Source organism: Poromitra crassiceps (assembly GCF_964638095.1).
Source record: "Poromitra crassiceps genome assembly, chromosome: 2".
Classification (NCBI taxonomy): domain Eukaryota; kingdom Metazoa; phylum Chordata; class Actinopteri; order Beryciformes; family Melamphaidae; genus Poromitra; species Poromitra crassiceps.
The window spans coordinates 109,129,860-109,146,121 of NC_139624.1; the positions used below are offsets into that span (position 1 = coordinate 109,129,860).

A 16,262-nucleotide genomic window follows, 5' to 3' on the forward strand; every position below is an offset into this window, starting at 1 on the left:
AAAACTATGAAATAACACACATTATGTAGTGACAAAGTGTTAAACACATCAAAACTTACATTTTAGATTCTTTAAAGGCTTTGGAAAGAAATTCATAGGATCAACTTCACTAACACATTTCAAGCAATTAAGCCTTTAGATCAAAGTCACCGAGAAACATAGAAGCGTACATTCAGGCAGGTGGGTCCAAACCTTTTGACTGGTAGTGAGTGGTGAAATGATCAGTTCTCAGTCAAAAACAGCACCCGGAAGAAGGGACTATTCTGTTGTGTGTTTAGTTCACAATCAACCGTTGCCCAAAAACTGAGGACCTCCAATATGGCCGCCTGAAAGGCCCGCCTACATTGCCATGTGCTTGTTGTTAAGAGGATTGAGACAGTGAGCGCCACAGACCCTGACGAGCCCCATGTGCTTGTTGTTTCAGAGGATTGAGACAGTGAGCGCCACAGACCCTGACGAGCCCGTCGGGGGACAGCGCTTCTTCTTCAGCCTGGCACAGGAGGCGTCTGGGAAGGCCAACTTCTCCGTCCGCGACAACAAAGGTAAACACTCGTCATGGGCATCGATGAAATTACGATCTCCAGTATAAAGTTCCCATAAGCCATATTTACACATAGTTAAACTTGACCACTCCCGGTGATGTGAATTTTATGATTTACTGTATAGATACAGTATTCTGGAGCTTTACATCTCACAGCACTTAAAACACATGCATAAATGTAGTGAAATTTCAAGAAAGATTTGTCCAAGGTTATCAATGACAGTAAACTGCCTCTTAATATGCAGTGAAGCCTATGAGAATACCATGAGAAATTTGTAGATGCTGTGTAGTAGGGATGCCGATATCCGATACTCTTTTGGCCGATTGCCGGTATTTGCGCATATTTCCCCCCACCTAATTTCAGAGAACATCGAGTCTCTCCTGTAGTGGAATGAACACATTATGCCTACTCTTATTGTGATGGCCCACTGGCAGATGCAGATGCTCTATGACTCACTCAACCCAGTTGGTCGGTCGGTTGGTCCACAAAAAGTTCACCACCCTTTAGCAGGCACAGTTTTAGCCCTAGGAGGCTGAGATTTGGCATGGAGGTCAAGTGTGTGTGTGCGTGTGCGTGCGTGTTTGTCGGCCGATACCGATTACAGTGGCGATATCATCGTGCATCCCTACTGTGTACAGTAGTAAACAGTGCTGTGTGTGTGTGTGTGTGTGTGTGTGTGTGTGTGTGTGTGTGTGTGTGTGTGTGTGTGTGTGTGTGTGTGTGGGTCAGACAACACGGCGTGGATCCTGACGCGGAGGAACAGCTACAACAGTCTTGTGAGGAGTGTGTACCAGGTGCCCGTGGTCATCTCAGACGGAGAGTTCCCCATGCGGACCAGCACCAACACGCTGACTGTGAGGGTCTGCACCTGCGACCGCGACGGCAACATGAAGCTGTGCAACGCCGAGGCGCTGACGGGCCGCGCCGGCCTCAGCACCGGAGCCCTGGTCGCCATCTTGCTCTGCGTCATCATCCTGCTCAGTGAGTACTGGCTGCCCAGTGTCCTGCAGTAGCTCATTTCACTTTTCACCATCTTCTTCAGGTTCAAATTGGATGAGTCTTTTAGGCATGTTTGACGTTGTTAAAGGAATACAGTTGTTACGGTACTGCCTTAAAGGTCCCATTCCGTGCAAAAGCTGTTTTTACTTGTAAATGCATATATACTGCTGTCAGCCCTCCCTGTAATGAGTGGTCACACGCTCAGAACTGCCACAGTTGGATTTGTCCCTATCCAGCGTCCCTCTGCAGTCTCCTCCAAGCCACACCCCCAAACGCTTCGTTTGCCCAGAGGGGAATCTGGGGGAATCGGGACGTCACTAGCTTCCTCCTGCATACTGCGCGGGTCTCTCTCACACAAGCTACCTGCACCATTTAGTCTATAGCCACAAAATTAACACTTCTAGCTGGAGCGACGCCAACTGTACGTGATCCAGCAACTGCAGAGGTGCATTCGGTAAGTCTAGGCATTTTGAGATGTCCTCTTTAGCGTAGTACCGTTTAGTTAACGATAACTCGCAACCTAGCGTGCTGGTCCACAGACGCTAATCTGATTGGCCGCTGGGAGCCTGGGGCGGGCTCTCCCTCAGCGGCCAATGGGAACTGTTAGTTCTGAATATATTATAGAAACAGGCCGTTCTTGGGAACCAACCAGATGAGGAAGTGAGAACTCCGTCACAACAAACGGGTTTGCTATATTTTTGACAGATTAATCCAGAATCATGTTTTATGGACCAGAGACACACGTTTTTAAGAGGTTACAGCTGCACGAATTGGGACCTTTAATGCCATGGCAGCAGCGAGGGGGGCTTTTGTAAAGAACAAAGGAAACATTTAAATAAAGCCCCATGCACTTTCAGTGCTGTGGCAGTACCTGGGAAAGCCAGCAGGTGGCAGTACCTGGGAAAGCCAGCGGTGAAGTGGCTGAACCAAATGAGTAACAATGTATTTCACTCAAAAATGGACAATTTTGTCATCATCTGAGAGAGAGAGAGAGAGAGAGAGAGAGAGAGAGAGAGAGAGAGAGAACATGTCCCCATTGACTTCAGTTGTACTGAACTGAAGTCACTGGGGAGTTGTGCTGGATACCTCCCTGTGTGTTATATGGATAAACTTCACCTGTGTTTCAATTGGCCTGAGGGTGAGTATATGATGACACAATTTTCATTTTTGGGTGAATCGTTCCTTTAAAGCTGCACTAGGAAACTTTGCACTTTTCCAACCCTGAGGCGAGATGAAAGTTTCAAGGACTTCATTACCCCAAAATCATGAAACATGAGGTTTGTAACCTACTGGATGCACTCCTCAGACCTACATTTCTTCTTCTCAGTGGCCAGTATGGGAGGAGATGATATATACAGTATATATATATATGTGTGTGTGTGTGTGTGTACGTACGTACGTGTGTGTGTGTGTGTGTGTGTATGTATGTATGTGTATGTGTATGTATATAGTTAGAATTTAATTTGGGCATACCTGTGGAGTAGCTTTGTGATTTAGGCTCACGAGGTGGATTTTTACTTCCAAATCTTGCCTAGTACAGCTGAAGACCTTTCTTTGGTCGATAGAATTTTCCAAGTAAATTCATTGAATTGTCCCAAATGCCCAAACCCCTCCCAAGTGGTAGGACAGGCTTATGCAAAATGGTAAATTTTACGATATTTTATCTTATAATATATGCTATGATTTTATGTTAATTACTATATTTGAATAAACTTTGAGAAATGTGACCTATTCCAATTAGGCTAAAGGGGAGCATATTAAAGATTCAGCTTGATATGTATCACTTAAATGCCATAATAAAAGGACATTAATCTGACAGGATATTAGTGGCATTTCTAGCACAGCAGGTATCTGCGTTTGGCTGTGGTGTCTTCTAAAAGGATTCCTCTGCTGTTCAAAGTGATGGTGATGGAAGTTAGTTAGTAATTTTCTAGATTGGCCTCTCTCCCTGATGAAATTGTTGTTTTTTGTTAATGTTTACATGCCATTATCATACAATTAGCTACAATGAGACTGGGACATCCCATTCAATCCTCAGTGACACATCACACCCTCTCAATACTAAATAATGAGCGGTTACCAGGGGCGTCATGCAAGCCAACAATCTGAGGGGGCAATTGCCCCCTCAGTTACAATGCGCATGACGCTTCTGGCGGTTACCATCAGGATGGAGGTACAGGGTACCGCCCTTGCGGAACTCCCGTGCCCAGAGATCTTTCATATCATCCAGCATAGCTCTGCTAAACAAACTATAAAGATATAATGATAGTAATTTAATAATCTTTCACTAGTGTTGGTGTGAAGTAGCCTGGTAAACCAGCTGGTCACGTGAACTCACGTTTCATTTCGTTCTTCGTTTCCGTCTGGCCTGAAGCTTTCACTCAGTCTTTGCAGTGGGCGGAAGTTGGGCGGGTGTAATTCCCTTGACAGACAACTCCTTCAGCCAATCAGCATTGGATCCGGTCAAACCCAAATCCACTCGGGAGAACGGCAAAAACAAATGTTCTGCACAGAAACTCTGCTGTTGCATACTCCTGTACTTGTTTAATTGTTGTTATTGAGTCTATTTCTGCAATAACTGCACTTTATAGCTGTTTAAACTCGACGAACGTTGACATTACTCCTCGAGGTGGACAGGCAAGGAGGCGGCCATTACTGTTTTGCTAGTGACATTCCTGATTGGCCGGTTACTGGCGGGTCACTGATTGGCTCGTCCGCTTTGCAGTTTCTGCAGAAGCCCTCGCAGAGCTTGAGGCCAGACGGTCTGGTAGAACGAAATGAAATGTGAGTTCACGTGACCGGCTAGTTTGCCAGGCTAGGTGTGAAGCACTTTGGGAGCAAACATTTACAGTATGTCATAACCGTTCGTATTGTATTGTATTATATTGTACTGAACTGTTTTGTATTGTATATATTTTGTCAGACTGCCACAGATGCAAAAAGAATTTCAGAAAGGACAATAAACCAAACTAACTAACTTTATGATATCGCTCATAATTTATGATATAAAATCCAAACGTGATGTAGAGATAGTTCAAGCAACTCAGCAGTGAAAGAGTGTTTATCTTCCTGGAAATAATACATAATGGAATAAGTTAGCTTTATCATTCCACAATATGTCCCACAAATGAGTTGGAGCTGCCAATAACAAGCTAGTTTGGGCTCCACTACGACGCCCTATGCAAAAGTTAGGATAATTATCTAAAAAACAGGACATCTAAAATATGTAGAGAATAAGGCTAACTTCCACCAACACTGGAGGAATCCTTTAAATTGTGTTCCACTGTGATCTTAAGCAGCGCTAGCCCAGCAGATGGGGAAGCACATAGTGTAATGCATCCCTATGGTCAGACAACGTCCCTGAACATCAGTGAGCACTTCTGCACCATCAAAACAAATCCCCGCTGGACACTAAGTGGCCTTCAGAACAAGGAGAGGCAGCAAAGAAACGGCTGCGAAAGTCACCAAACGCTTTATTTTGTTTCTGTTCTCCTTGTAGTGATCGTAGTGCTGTTTGCTGCCCTGAGGAGGCAGAGGAAGAAGGAGCCTCTGATCATCTCCAAAGAGGATGTCAGAGACAACGTCGTCAGCTACAACGATGAAGGGGGCGGAGAGGAGGACACTCAGGCCTTTGATATCGGCACGCTGCGCAACCCGGAGGCCATCGAGGAGAGCAAGCAGCGGAGGGACATCGTCCCCGAGACCTTTTACCCTCCGGTCCGGCGGCCCGCTCTGCCCCCGGCCCGGGACAACAACAACGGGGATGTGAGGGATTTCATCAGCCAGAGGCTCCAGGACAACGACGGCGACCCCACAGCACCCCCTTACGACTCCCTGGCCACCTACGCCTACGAGGGCAACGGCTCGGTGGCGGAATCGCTCAGCTCGCTCGAGTCGGTCACCACCGAAGGCGACCAGGACTACAACTACTTGAGCGAGTGGGGGCCCAGGTTTAAGAAACTGGCGGACATGTACGGGGGTGATGACAGCGACAGGGATTCGTAACGAGAGAACTGACATACAGAAACAAGAAGAAAAAACACACACACACACACAGTACTGTGGACAATTCTGGTGCACGTGTGGCCAAGCGAGAGGACAAGGATGCCGGCACTGTTTGTACAAGTGCTCTTTTACCGCCATCGATCAGCGTTCAGTTGTCCCTCCGGTGACGAGACGTAGGCTTTGTGTGTCCTGTCAGTGTTAGTTGCGTCTCTGCGAGGGCAAAATGAAAAAAGACTTTTGTGTCGAGACGTTTTGTGTATATGGGTGTACGTGAGGCCCGAATATATCTATACCAACTTACCATTCTTTTCTTTTGTTTTTGTTTTCCAAAAGCTGCCTGTGATGGACACGTTCCACAAGCAGTTTTGTAAACCAACAGATATGCCTATGTATTTTTCAGTGTTTCTGGGACAAAAAAATGCTGCATATTGTGAGTTCTATCTTAGCTTGTGTCCGTACGGTAATATGATACAATACGCTGTACAGTCGTTTCGTTTTTCTAGGGATTTCTATCGTCTGGACAATTTCTCCCCCCACACTCCATCACCCCACTTGCCTCTTATCCACAGTTGTGCTCGAGCCATAAGTGCTAGATAAGTGCTAGGTGGAGCTGGTGCTTATAGCTGTTTATTGACATTTTTATCGTCATCGCCGATTAGAACAATTGCAAATACCTTGAGGCACATGGTGCAGTGGTGTGGCCATTCAGCCTTATGGCACTTTAGGCAAGGTGTAACTCAACAACACGGCTGATTGTTTTCAAGGTGGAAAATGTTCCTACCCCTAACCCTACACTAACCCACCCCTCGAATCTCGACTCTCTACATCCTTCCTATCCATAGCTATACTGTAAGCCCTTTTCCCCAGGCCCGCCCCCTTCCATGAACATCCGCCACCACCCACATCTCGCTAGCAACTCCCCCTACCCACCCGTTGAATCCGCGACTCTCTGAGTGACTGAGTGTCCTGACTTTGGGTCGTCTCACCCCGGCGGAAAAATGTGGGCTGGTACCTTGTCATAATTTGATGGGAGGTACGTGATGTCATCGGAAGGTTTGTTTTGGTCAGGGGCACGTGCTGTCGGTAAGCGGCTAATGTTCTTAAAAGCTTATATGAAGCTGTGCTGAAGGACTGCAGGGTTTAATGCCACAACACACACTTTTCGGGCTGTCATTTCTGTATGACAGTATGTCATTTCCATCTCCTCACAACTCCAATGCATTTGCTGTGAGGCGAGCTGAAATACCACAGTTACTTATCGAGCGGAATGTCATCAGAACCAATGCAAAACCAACTTTTTGGCTAGAAAATTAGGTGCAAATGTGTTGTTCTGTTTGCTACATTGATGCTAACCAAACGTGCACCAGGCCCAATTAGAGGGAAATATTGGTGTTGGAATTTCTTTTTTTGCTCATTTTGAGGATTTCTCTGCAACTCCAGAGTCACGTAAACTGCTCACCGTCTACAGCGAGTTGTCAGATACTTGATTCAAAGTCACATTACCGCCCACTGCATCCCAGAGGATGCCATTGAGCTCCAAACTCGATCAAATTAGATTAGATGAAATATCCCGTTGACAGATATCATTATAATTCATCAATACAAGCATAGCAGTGTTTACTTTCTTTATGGAAATGGCTCGCTTTTCCTCATCAGGTAATGAATCGGTGAACTCCCTCGATCGATAGCATTTGAATCAATGGGCTGAGAAAGAACAATATATAATTGCGGTTGAAATTCATGACCGAAAAGTTATTTTCCATGTGTGTATAAACCGGAAACCGCCAAGCTGGAGCACACTTCCTTGGATTTTAGACATCATGTGACAAACTTTCAGAGTATGTGAAAGAGACCTTCCCAAGGCCGGATTAACCATAGGGCAACCGGGGCAGGTGCCCCGGGGCCCTCGGGGTGAAGGGGCCCTCCAAAAAATTTTTTTTTTTTTTTTTTTTGTCTGGCTCATGTTGGGCTCCACAGAACTATGACACAAATCTAAGACCAATCAGGACAAAATAAAATGTGTTTCCAAGAAGATTAAGTCTGATGATTTAGTCTCATTGGATGCCTGTGGGCAAGTGGTGACCAGGGGCGCGGGAAGTGGGGGTGCTTGTGGTGCTGCGGCACCCTCTGCTGTTTTGTATTGGAAATGTAATGTCAATTATTTTTTCATCATTGTAAAGCCACAGCACAGTGAAGAGGATATTAATGTGAAGATTAGCCTCTTCCTTTTGCTCTCAGAGTGCATCAGATTCATGCATTTTACTTTAAAATGTACAAAATTTCTTTGTCCAGGGGGGGGACAGCCCCCCCTAGAAACCCCCCAGTCAGACTAATATCTTTATCCTGCTGGTGCTACCTCTTTGCAAAGCCTAGAATCGCCTATGAGTGAGTGAGAAACCGAATCTCAGAAACGGAGTAATAACATAACAGTATAATACTAATGTTAATTTAAAATGAGATATTCCTCTAAATATGGCGAAGAAAACATCCAAACATCCGGACGATGGGTAGGGGGGCCCCTGGGAGCTTCAGTGCCCCGGGGCCCCTGGGGGTGTTAATCTGGCTCTGGACCTTCCCTTAAATTATAAAACTTAACTAAACAACACACCAAAATGTATGTATACGATCTAGATCAGTGATTCTCAACCTTAACAACGTAAAATAGCAGGTCAGTCGTGAGAATGTGCCAAAAAAGCCAAGCACACCAGTATTTCCCTCTAAATACACACATTGTTGCACCATTCTCTGCCCCTCCTTCTTTACATGTACAGTATGAGTGTTCAACATGCAGCCGGTCCGAGTGTTCAGGCTTAACCCCACAGATTTCCTTTGGGAGGAGCAGGAGTGGAATTGCCTTTTCTATAAATATGCTTTAGTCAGGGGCACACGACCTTTAAGTTGTGTGGAATCCCATAGGTGTGTCCTCAGCTCAGACAGAAGGTCAAGACATTATACTGGAGGAAGAACATACGTCTGGGCGTAATTTTGTTGTTTTTTAATCTGACAAAATCCAGAAAAAAAAATATCCAAATGAATCTCCCAAAACATCAATATTGTCAGATGAGCTCCTGGTATGTAAGTGCGAACAGGCTTTGATATGGCTAAGCTGATAAGAGAGCTGGTTTGATATGGCTAAGCTGATAAGAGGGAGAGGAGGAGAAGGGCAGAAGCACAGCAGCAGAAAAAAAGGCCAGCTAAAACAAGCTGTGCCCTCTCTGCTGCAAAAGGCCAAAGCCCAGAAGAGGCTGACATTTATCAGACATTTGAAACCGTAATAACAAAACACAACGGCATAATTGCCACAGCCATCCCCCCCCCTCCCCTCCCCGTATGTATTAGCCATCCCCCCCCTCCCCTCCCCGTATGTATTACCAATCAGGCTTGACATCAAGGACTACAACGCGGCAGCACATTAGACAATCCAATTGATAACACAATTGTTAAAAAGTAAATTCTTTGCGCTCAGCTATTGTATACATGTTCTGTTTTTACCCCCTGGTTTTCTTTATTGGCTTGTTGCCAGAGCTCCCACTGTGTAAGTGGCTATTTGAGATTGTGGCAATGTTGCTATGATAAGCATTTAATGGGGTTCAAAAACCCTTCACTCTCGGAAAACCGCTTTACCGCCTCAAGGTACAATGTGAGGTCTCCAACAGAAATCAACATGACAGCACTCACCAAAAGCATTTTTTTCATCTAACCTCACTACCGGTATTTTCTCTCTTCATACAGTACAGGGTGTCAGCATATCGCCATTACAAAAATACATGCGTTTTCGTATGGACACTCTTGCCTCCAAGCGCTGGTGCCATGCTCGGCTAAGGATAACAGAAACTGTTTGCACATCAAACGTGTACATCATGATACCACAACGTCAACACTGTCGGGGGGGTTTCTAGTCCAGGCAACTAGATGTCCTCTTTCTCCAGATACAATAGGTCTGGTGTCCTCTTTCTCCAGATTCAATAGGTCTGTGGTTGTTGATGTGTAGACATGGTTAGCCTCGGGGCTTGCCACTACTACAGTATATTATGTTGGTGACAATGTGATTGAGCAGTCAAGTTTTGTCAATGTAGAAACAATATGAGAGGTTGTGGTAGTGTAAGGGGCCCTACGCCATTGGCCATTCATCAATCTGCTTTGTAAAATGTGATATTTTGTACTGAATATTTATATGACACGATTAAACATCTTTAAAATCAGGCTTACTTTAGCTTCTCTGTGTGGTGTTGGGATCTCTTTGAAATATTAAATGTGATGGTAAGAACAAGTGATTTGAGGATTAAATGCACTAGTGTGGGGGGCGTCTGGTATGCAGCAGTAGATGCACTAGTGTGGGGGGTGTCTGGGTAATGCAGCAGTAGATGCACTAGTGTGGGGGGTGTCTGGGTAATGCAGCAGTAGATGCACTAGTGTGGGGGGTGTCTGGGTAATGCAGCAGTAGATGCACTAGTGTGGGGGGTGTCTGGGTAATGCAGCAGTAGATGCACTAGTGTGGGGGGTGTCTGGGTAATGCAGCAGTAGATGCACTAGTGTGGGGGGTGTCTGGGTAATGCAGCAGTAGATGCACTAGTGTGGGGGGTGTCTGGGTAATGCAGCAGTAGATGCACTAGTGTGGGGGGTGTCTGGGTAATGCAGCAGTAGATGCACTAGTGTGGGGGGTGTCTGGGTAATGCAGCAGTAGATGCACTAGTGTGGGGGGGGTCTGGGTAATGCAGCAGTAGATGCACTAGTGTGGGGGGTGTCTGGGTAATGCAGCAGTAGATGCACTAGTGTGGGGGGTGTCTGGGTAATGCAGCAGTAGATGCACTATTGTGGGGGGTGTCTGGGTAATGCAGCAGTAGATTCCCTGCCTCCCAAAACGAGGGTCGTAAGTTCGAGCCCTCATGTTACCTCCGGCTTGGTCGGGCAGCTATACAGGCACAATTGGCCGTGTCTGCAGGTGGGAAGCCGGAATAAGGGTATGATCCTGGTCGCTACACTAGTGCCTCCTCTGGTCGGTTTGGGCACCTGTTTGGGGGGAGAGGAACTGGGGGGAATAGCGTGATCCTCCCATGCGCTACGTCCTGCCGGTGAAACGCCTCGCTGTTAGGTGAAAAGAAGCAGCTGGCGACAGCACATGTGGAGCAACGCCCGGGACAGGGAATTGATCAAGTACAACTGTGGAGAAAATGGGAGGAAATCCAGAGAGAGAAAAAAATTGCACTAGTTTGGTAGCTCTAGTTGACTGCCTCCCTCAAATCTTTTCCATTAGCCTCCTTCCCACCGCCCATTCAAATTCTGGTTGGGGAGGACAATTTAGCAATTTATCTCAACTGGGTAATACTAGCCACAGGGCTAGCAGGCTAGCAAATTGCCATCCTCATAGGTAAGTACATAAATCCCAAGTATAAAAGATTTAACTCTAGATGCAGGGTATTAATTCAAGGGAAGACCATTAAATGGCTGGATCCAGAGGCTATTGAACTGAGGAAATCATTAATTAGACAATCTATAATTAAGATCCGTTTGACAGCCAATCAGATTTAGAGAGGTGTATAAAAAAAAACATTTTATTATTAGAGGATGAGTGGCAGATGTGAGACAGATGGTGACAATCTCGAGATTGAATGTAATTGACTCAACCCCCTTTTTCTCATCCAGGCCTCTTACCACTTACCAGCACATACAGTAAGCAGTGAATCTGATATTCTACCGATTTACTGAATATGAAAATAACTTTATTTGCAGAATGACAACAGCCTTGACGATTCATTTAATATTTGACACTCCATTTAAAAACAATTATTTCGTTTTTCTCATGGGTGTTCTCAATAACATTGCAAACTCTGCTAAAGGTTCGACAGTGATTGAGTCCATTATGAAAATAAGACACAAAGCAGCACAGACAACAAACAAAAATAGGACAAAATGTGACAACTTAAAATACATGACAGTCCTACATCATTAAACAGTGTAGGACACATCAAGACATTGTTTTCTTCTTCCTTTTTTCACATTCATCTTCTTAACTCCATCAGCTTGCCTTCTGTCACATTTACAACAATAAAAACATGTTTGACCCTCAAACATATACTGTACCAATACAGACTGTCCTGTAAAACTGACGTTACAAGCAAACATCCTGGTAACACTATTTGTATTATGTGTTATGTAACGTCTGCCTACAGCGATTCTACAGATTATTTGTAACATTTCAACTTCTTCGCTTATGACATTCAACAATTCAACTGTTTGACTTTGTCTGTAGATTGTTTTAACAGGTTATTAGTTCAGATTCAATAGATTCTATTTGCTTCTCATTCCACACACCTGCACCTAATGTAATATGTAGGTATGTTCATGATCACATACAGTACACTGCATAGATCATCTGTTAAACAGTTGAATGTCAACTAATAAGTTGTTGCAATGTTACAAATATTCTGTAGATTCAGACTATCCAAATAACGTGTTTTCAATATCCTTTCTGACCTAGACTACGCAGGGATTTGTAGGCCAACCCAGAAGTTGGGTTCCCGCATCTAGAAGTCAATATGGTTTTTTGTATGGGGATTTTGGTTAGATGCCTGAAATAAGGTATGTGGTTAACAAAAGCTTAGGAAACTGAGATCTTTGTGTTCAGCAAGATAACCTTTTTATATAAGTACATGTAGATAAATACATGCAAGATAACCTTCATGAATGAACGAAATATGATCACCAAAAATCATTTTTCAGAAAATGCTTTAAAAAAAATCATAAAAGTGGTCCTCATTTGTGAAGATTATCTTGTTGAACACAAATGTTGCTGTTTCATAAACTTGTGTTAACCACAGACCTTATTTCAGGCATCTAACCTCAAATCCTCATACAAAAATTCCATTGACTTCCAGAAGAGGGAACCAGGCGATGCCAACTTCCGGGTTCCAGGAGCCATTCTTGCGGCACTCTGTGATGGCTCCACGGTCAACTAATGCCATCTTGTCTTTCCCTTCTGCTGCTTGGACAGGTGCCATATTTGCAGACAGGTCTTTAATGTGGATGTGGATCCTGATTGGCCAACACCCCCTCCCCCTAAAAAAGGGGGGCACTGTCACTTCCTGCATTCCTCCGGCTCGTCGGGCTCCTTCTCCTGCCGCTCCCGCTCTCGTCTCATCTCCTTCAGCTCCTGTCTGTATTTCCGCTCTATGAAGCGCTTCTGATGAGCCATCTGCGGGAAGTTATCTGGTACAGAGAGAGAGACCAAGGATAACACATAGAGAGAGAGAGAGAGACAGGGAGAGGCACCAAGGAGAACACAGAGAGAGAGAGAGAGACACACAGGGAGAGGCAGAGGGAAGTCGACCAAGGAGAACAGATAGAGAGAGAGACAGGGGTGTGAAGAGACAAGGTCAGTTTCCGACTGGGTGAGGACAGCAATTTAGGTTTCAAATTGCACTGACTAGAGTTTTCATACCATGTGTCATGCTGTCACTTTGGTCAAATGAGCGAAAATGTTGCAGGCAGTATTGCGATCAAATTGCCCTCATGTTGTTATTTTCATTAATAATGATGAAGTAACAAGAAATTAGACAGGCCTTGTTTGGTTGCAGCACAATGACTATGAGATCTGATAACATAATTACAAGAGAACATTTCTAAATGAGATCTGTAATAAGACAGCAAGGGGGGGAAAACAATAAATAGGAGGCAGCAGGACGTAACATATAGTGTAGGTCTCAATTTAAAGCGGCATGCATGAGAGGCGCCCGGTCTTTTGTGACAAATCATTCAAATCACAAATTTGATTGTGCAGATTATCCTGTCAAAGATGAACAAGCACATGGCAAGATGAACAAGTGGTGAGAGTGCCATGTTGTGCCACAGTCCTCAAGCAAATGACAGTCAGGCTTTCAATCCCTTTCCCATGTGTTTTAAAGGCAAGTCTATGATGGAAAACCCAGGGCCACCCAACAATCTTGGCCTCAATAGTGCTATTCATTGTCTAATGTTTCTCATTCCGGCCTTCCTGTCAATGACTATTTCAGACCTGAAACATGGAATTGTTTCTGGAACATAATTGGCCTCAATCTTTGGCAAAAAAAAAAGTCCTTCAATTGATTCTAAGGAGGAATTGGCCATGAACAACAACATGACATAATATAATACCTTGGTTGTTGGAGACATGGTTAAAGAACTGTGAATAGAAAGGAGTCGGTGTGTAAAAAAACCTAAAAACTAGAAATAACTGCCTCGCGGTTTAGGCCTCTGCCAACAAGTCAAGTTGCAGTTTACATCCATGTCTGCTCAGACTCATAAATGAATAGACTTTGTAATCAAAAGTATTTCCAGAAACGCTGTCTTCACTCAGAGACTATTTACAGAGGAGTACAGAGAGCTTTGTCACACGGTGCAATGACAATCACTTGAAGCTCAATATCAGCTAAACCAATGAGCTTGTGGTGGACTACCAGAGGAACAGGAGGCCACGCCTGGTTGTCATCCAGGGAGAGGAAGTGAGGAGGGTGGACTGATACAAGTATGTTGGGGTCCAAATCAATATAATGAATGTGATCATGAGGTCAACTTAAAAACCTTTGGTGTCTGCAAAAGTGACAGCACTTCCACCATGAGCCAAGATCGTTTCCCCAGCTACAGTGGTAAAGCTGTGTTCACACCGAGATATTTATTTTTCTCTCTGTCGCTTGATTCAACCCTTTGGAATCGCTCTGTCGCTCTGTTTAAATCGCTCGTTGTCAACAGGCACAATAATTGACGGACATCTGGGGGCTATAACGTTACGCAATGTCATGATATTTGTCCACTACGAGCCACCGTAGTTGTTTACAAGCTAAGCCTATCAGCGTGCTCCTAATGCGAGCTCTATACCGGTAGGACAGACTTCACTTCATGTCAGCTGTCAGCCTGTCAATGCGGTTTGTTGCCACACAATAAACCAGCGGTTTGTTCCAAGCCAGTGTGATCCTTGACTCACTCTCACATGGCAGCCAATCAGCGTTGAACAGCGAGCGACTGATGGCAGCGTAATTTCGCTCGATTTGGGATATTTCATCTCGGGCGACGAGCAAATTTTCTGTCGCTGTCGCTTTTATGTCTCTGTCGCTCGGACGCCCACCGATTTTTCTCCCGGGCGAATATACGCTCAATCGCTCGTTTGCATTGACTTTGTATGTAAACTCGATGCCAGCGAAAAACTTTAATAGGTCGGTGTGAACGCAGCTTTAGCAAAACATTATAACGCCACAATCACAGTAAAGTTGACCTTTGAAGTTATATATATATAAAATGTCATCACTTCATTTCACAATTCATTTATTAGACATTTGCGTCTAATTTTTTCATAATTAGCGTATTCATTCTTGAATTATCGCCAAAGATGTCTTTTGTGAGGTCACAGTGATCTTGACCTTTGACCACCAAAAGCTAATCAGTTCATCCTCGAGTCCAAATGGATGTTCATGAGAAATTTGAAGAAATTCCCTCAAGGCATTCCTGAGATATCATGTTAACCATAATGGGACGGACGGACATACGGACAACGCGAAAACACAATGCCTACAACCACGGCTGAGGCATAAAAAAAAAAAAAAATCCTGAAAAACACTTCTCTGGCAAATTTGAGGGACTCACGGATGCACGAGCACACACAAAAACACAGTCTATTTCAATATGCCTTCAGTGACTAAGCAGAACTTGGTGAGCCTCGGAGAAAAAACTACTGTATATTGCAGTTAATGGAAATAACCAGCAGTTTTCCCAGCGAGATGACTCGAGAGTAACCCACTCGAGGGGGGGGGGGGGGGGGGGGGGGGTTTTTGGCCATTTACATCGGTTAAGATGCGGCACAAGAGCAGGCATCAAAATAAGGGGGGGGGGGGGTTGCTAAAGAATACACAAGGCTTTTCATTTATTCCAAGTTTCCATTCGGGAAGGAGAACAGAGGAGTCTGTGTTGGGCGCTGCAAAGACATATTGAGAATTCTCCGTCGTCCAGCGTTCTGTAGAAAAAGCACCTTTGAGGAACCCCGCACTGTGCATACTGATTAGCTCTGGTCGAGGAGTTAGCACACTTAGCTCCACTACAGCCTTTTGTTGATCCACAATGCAGTCATTCCTTTGGAGGACCGGGGTCGCGCTCTTGGGATTCTGGGGTGTAGCTGGCTTTGGGGAGAGATGCTGGCCCGGGCACCCATTGGCAACACAAGGCTTGTTGTAGCCCAGGGCAACACAAGGCTTGTTGTAGCCCAGGGCAACACAAGGCTTGTTGTAGCCCAGGGCAACACAAGGCTTGTTGTAGCCCAGGGCAACACAAGGCTTGTTGTAGCCCAGGGCAACACAAGGCTTGTTGTAGCCCAGGGCAACACAAGGCTTGTTGCAGCCCAGGGCAACACAAGGCTTGTTGCAGCCCAGGGCAACACAAGGCTTGTTGCAGCCCAGGGCAACACAAGGCTTGTTGTAGCCCAGGGCAACACAAGGCTTGTTGTAGCCCAGGGCAACACAAGGCTTGTTGTAGCCCAGGGCAACACAAGGCTTGTTGTAGCCCAGGGCAACACAAGGCTTGTTGTAGCCCAGGGCAACACAAGGCTTGTTGTAGCCCAGGGCAACACAAGGCTTGTTGTAGCCCAGGGCAACACAAGGCTTGTTGTAGCCCAGGGCAACACAAGGCTTGTTGTAGCCCAGGGCAACACAAGGCTTGTTGTAGCCCAGGGCAACACAAGGCTTGTTGTAGCCCAGG

At 45.2% G+C, this 16,262-nt stretch overlaps 2 protein-coding genes across 3 annotated transcripts in view; one reads left to right on the forward strand and one right to left on the reverse strand.

Annotated features, from left to right (window-relative positions):
• The window catches only part of LOC310795342 (cadherin-6-like), a gene marked incomplete at both ends in the record, with an annotated part of 69,253 nt that extends 63,707 nt beyond the window's left edge, over nt 1-5,546 (forward strand). The window contains 3 exons of the mRNA XM_083657385.1: nt 425-542; nt 1,272-1,523; nt 5,041-5,546. Of these exons, the coding sequence (XP_083513511.1) occupies nt 425-542; nt 1,272-1,523; nt 5,041-5,546 (876 nt within the window). The remainder of the gene's footprint in view (nt 1-424; nt 543-1,271; nt 1,524-5,040) is intronic.
• A 5,596-nt stretch (nt 5,547-11,142) lies between these two features.
• drosha (drosha ribonuclease III) overlaps nt 11,143-16,262 on the reverse strand; it is a 215,037-nt gene continuing 209,917 nt past the window's right edge. For both annotated transcript variants that reach the window (XM_083652258.1, XM_083652257.1), the window contains exon 32: nt 11,143-12,752. In XM_083652258.1, coding sequence (XP_083508384.1) covers nt 12,622-12,752 — 131 coding nt within the window. In that variant the 3' untranslated portion in view covers nt 11,143-12,621. The remainder of the gene's footprint in view (nt 12,753-16,262) is intronic.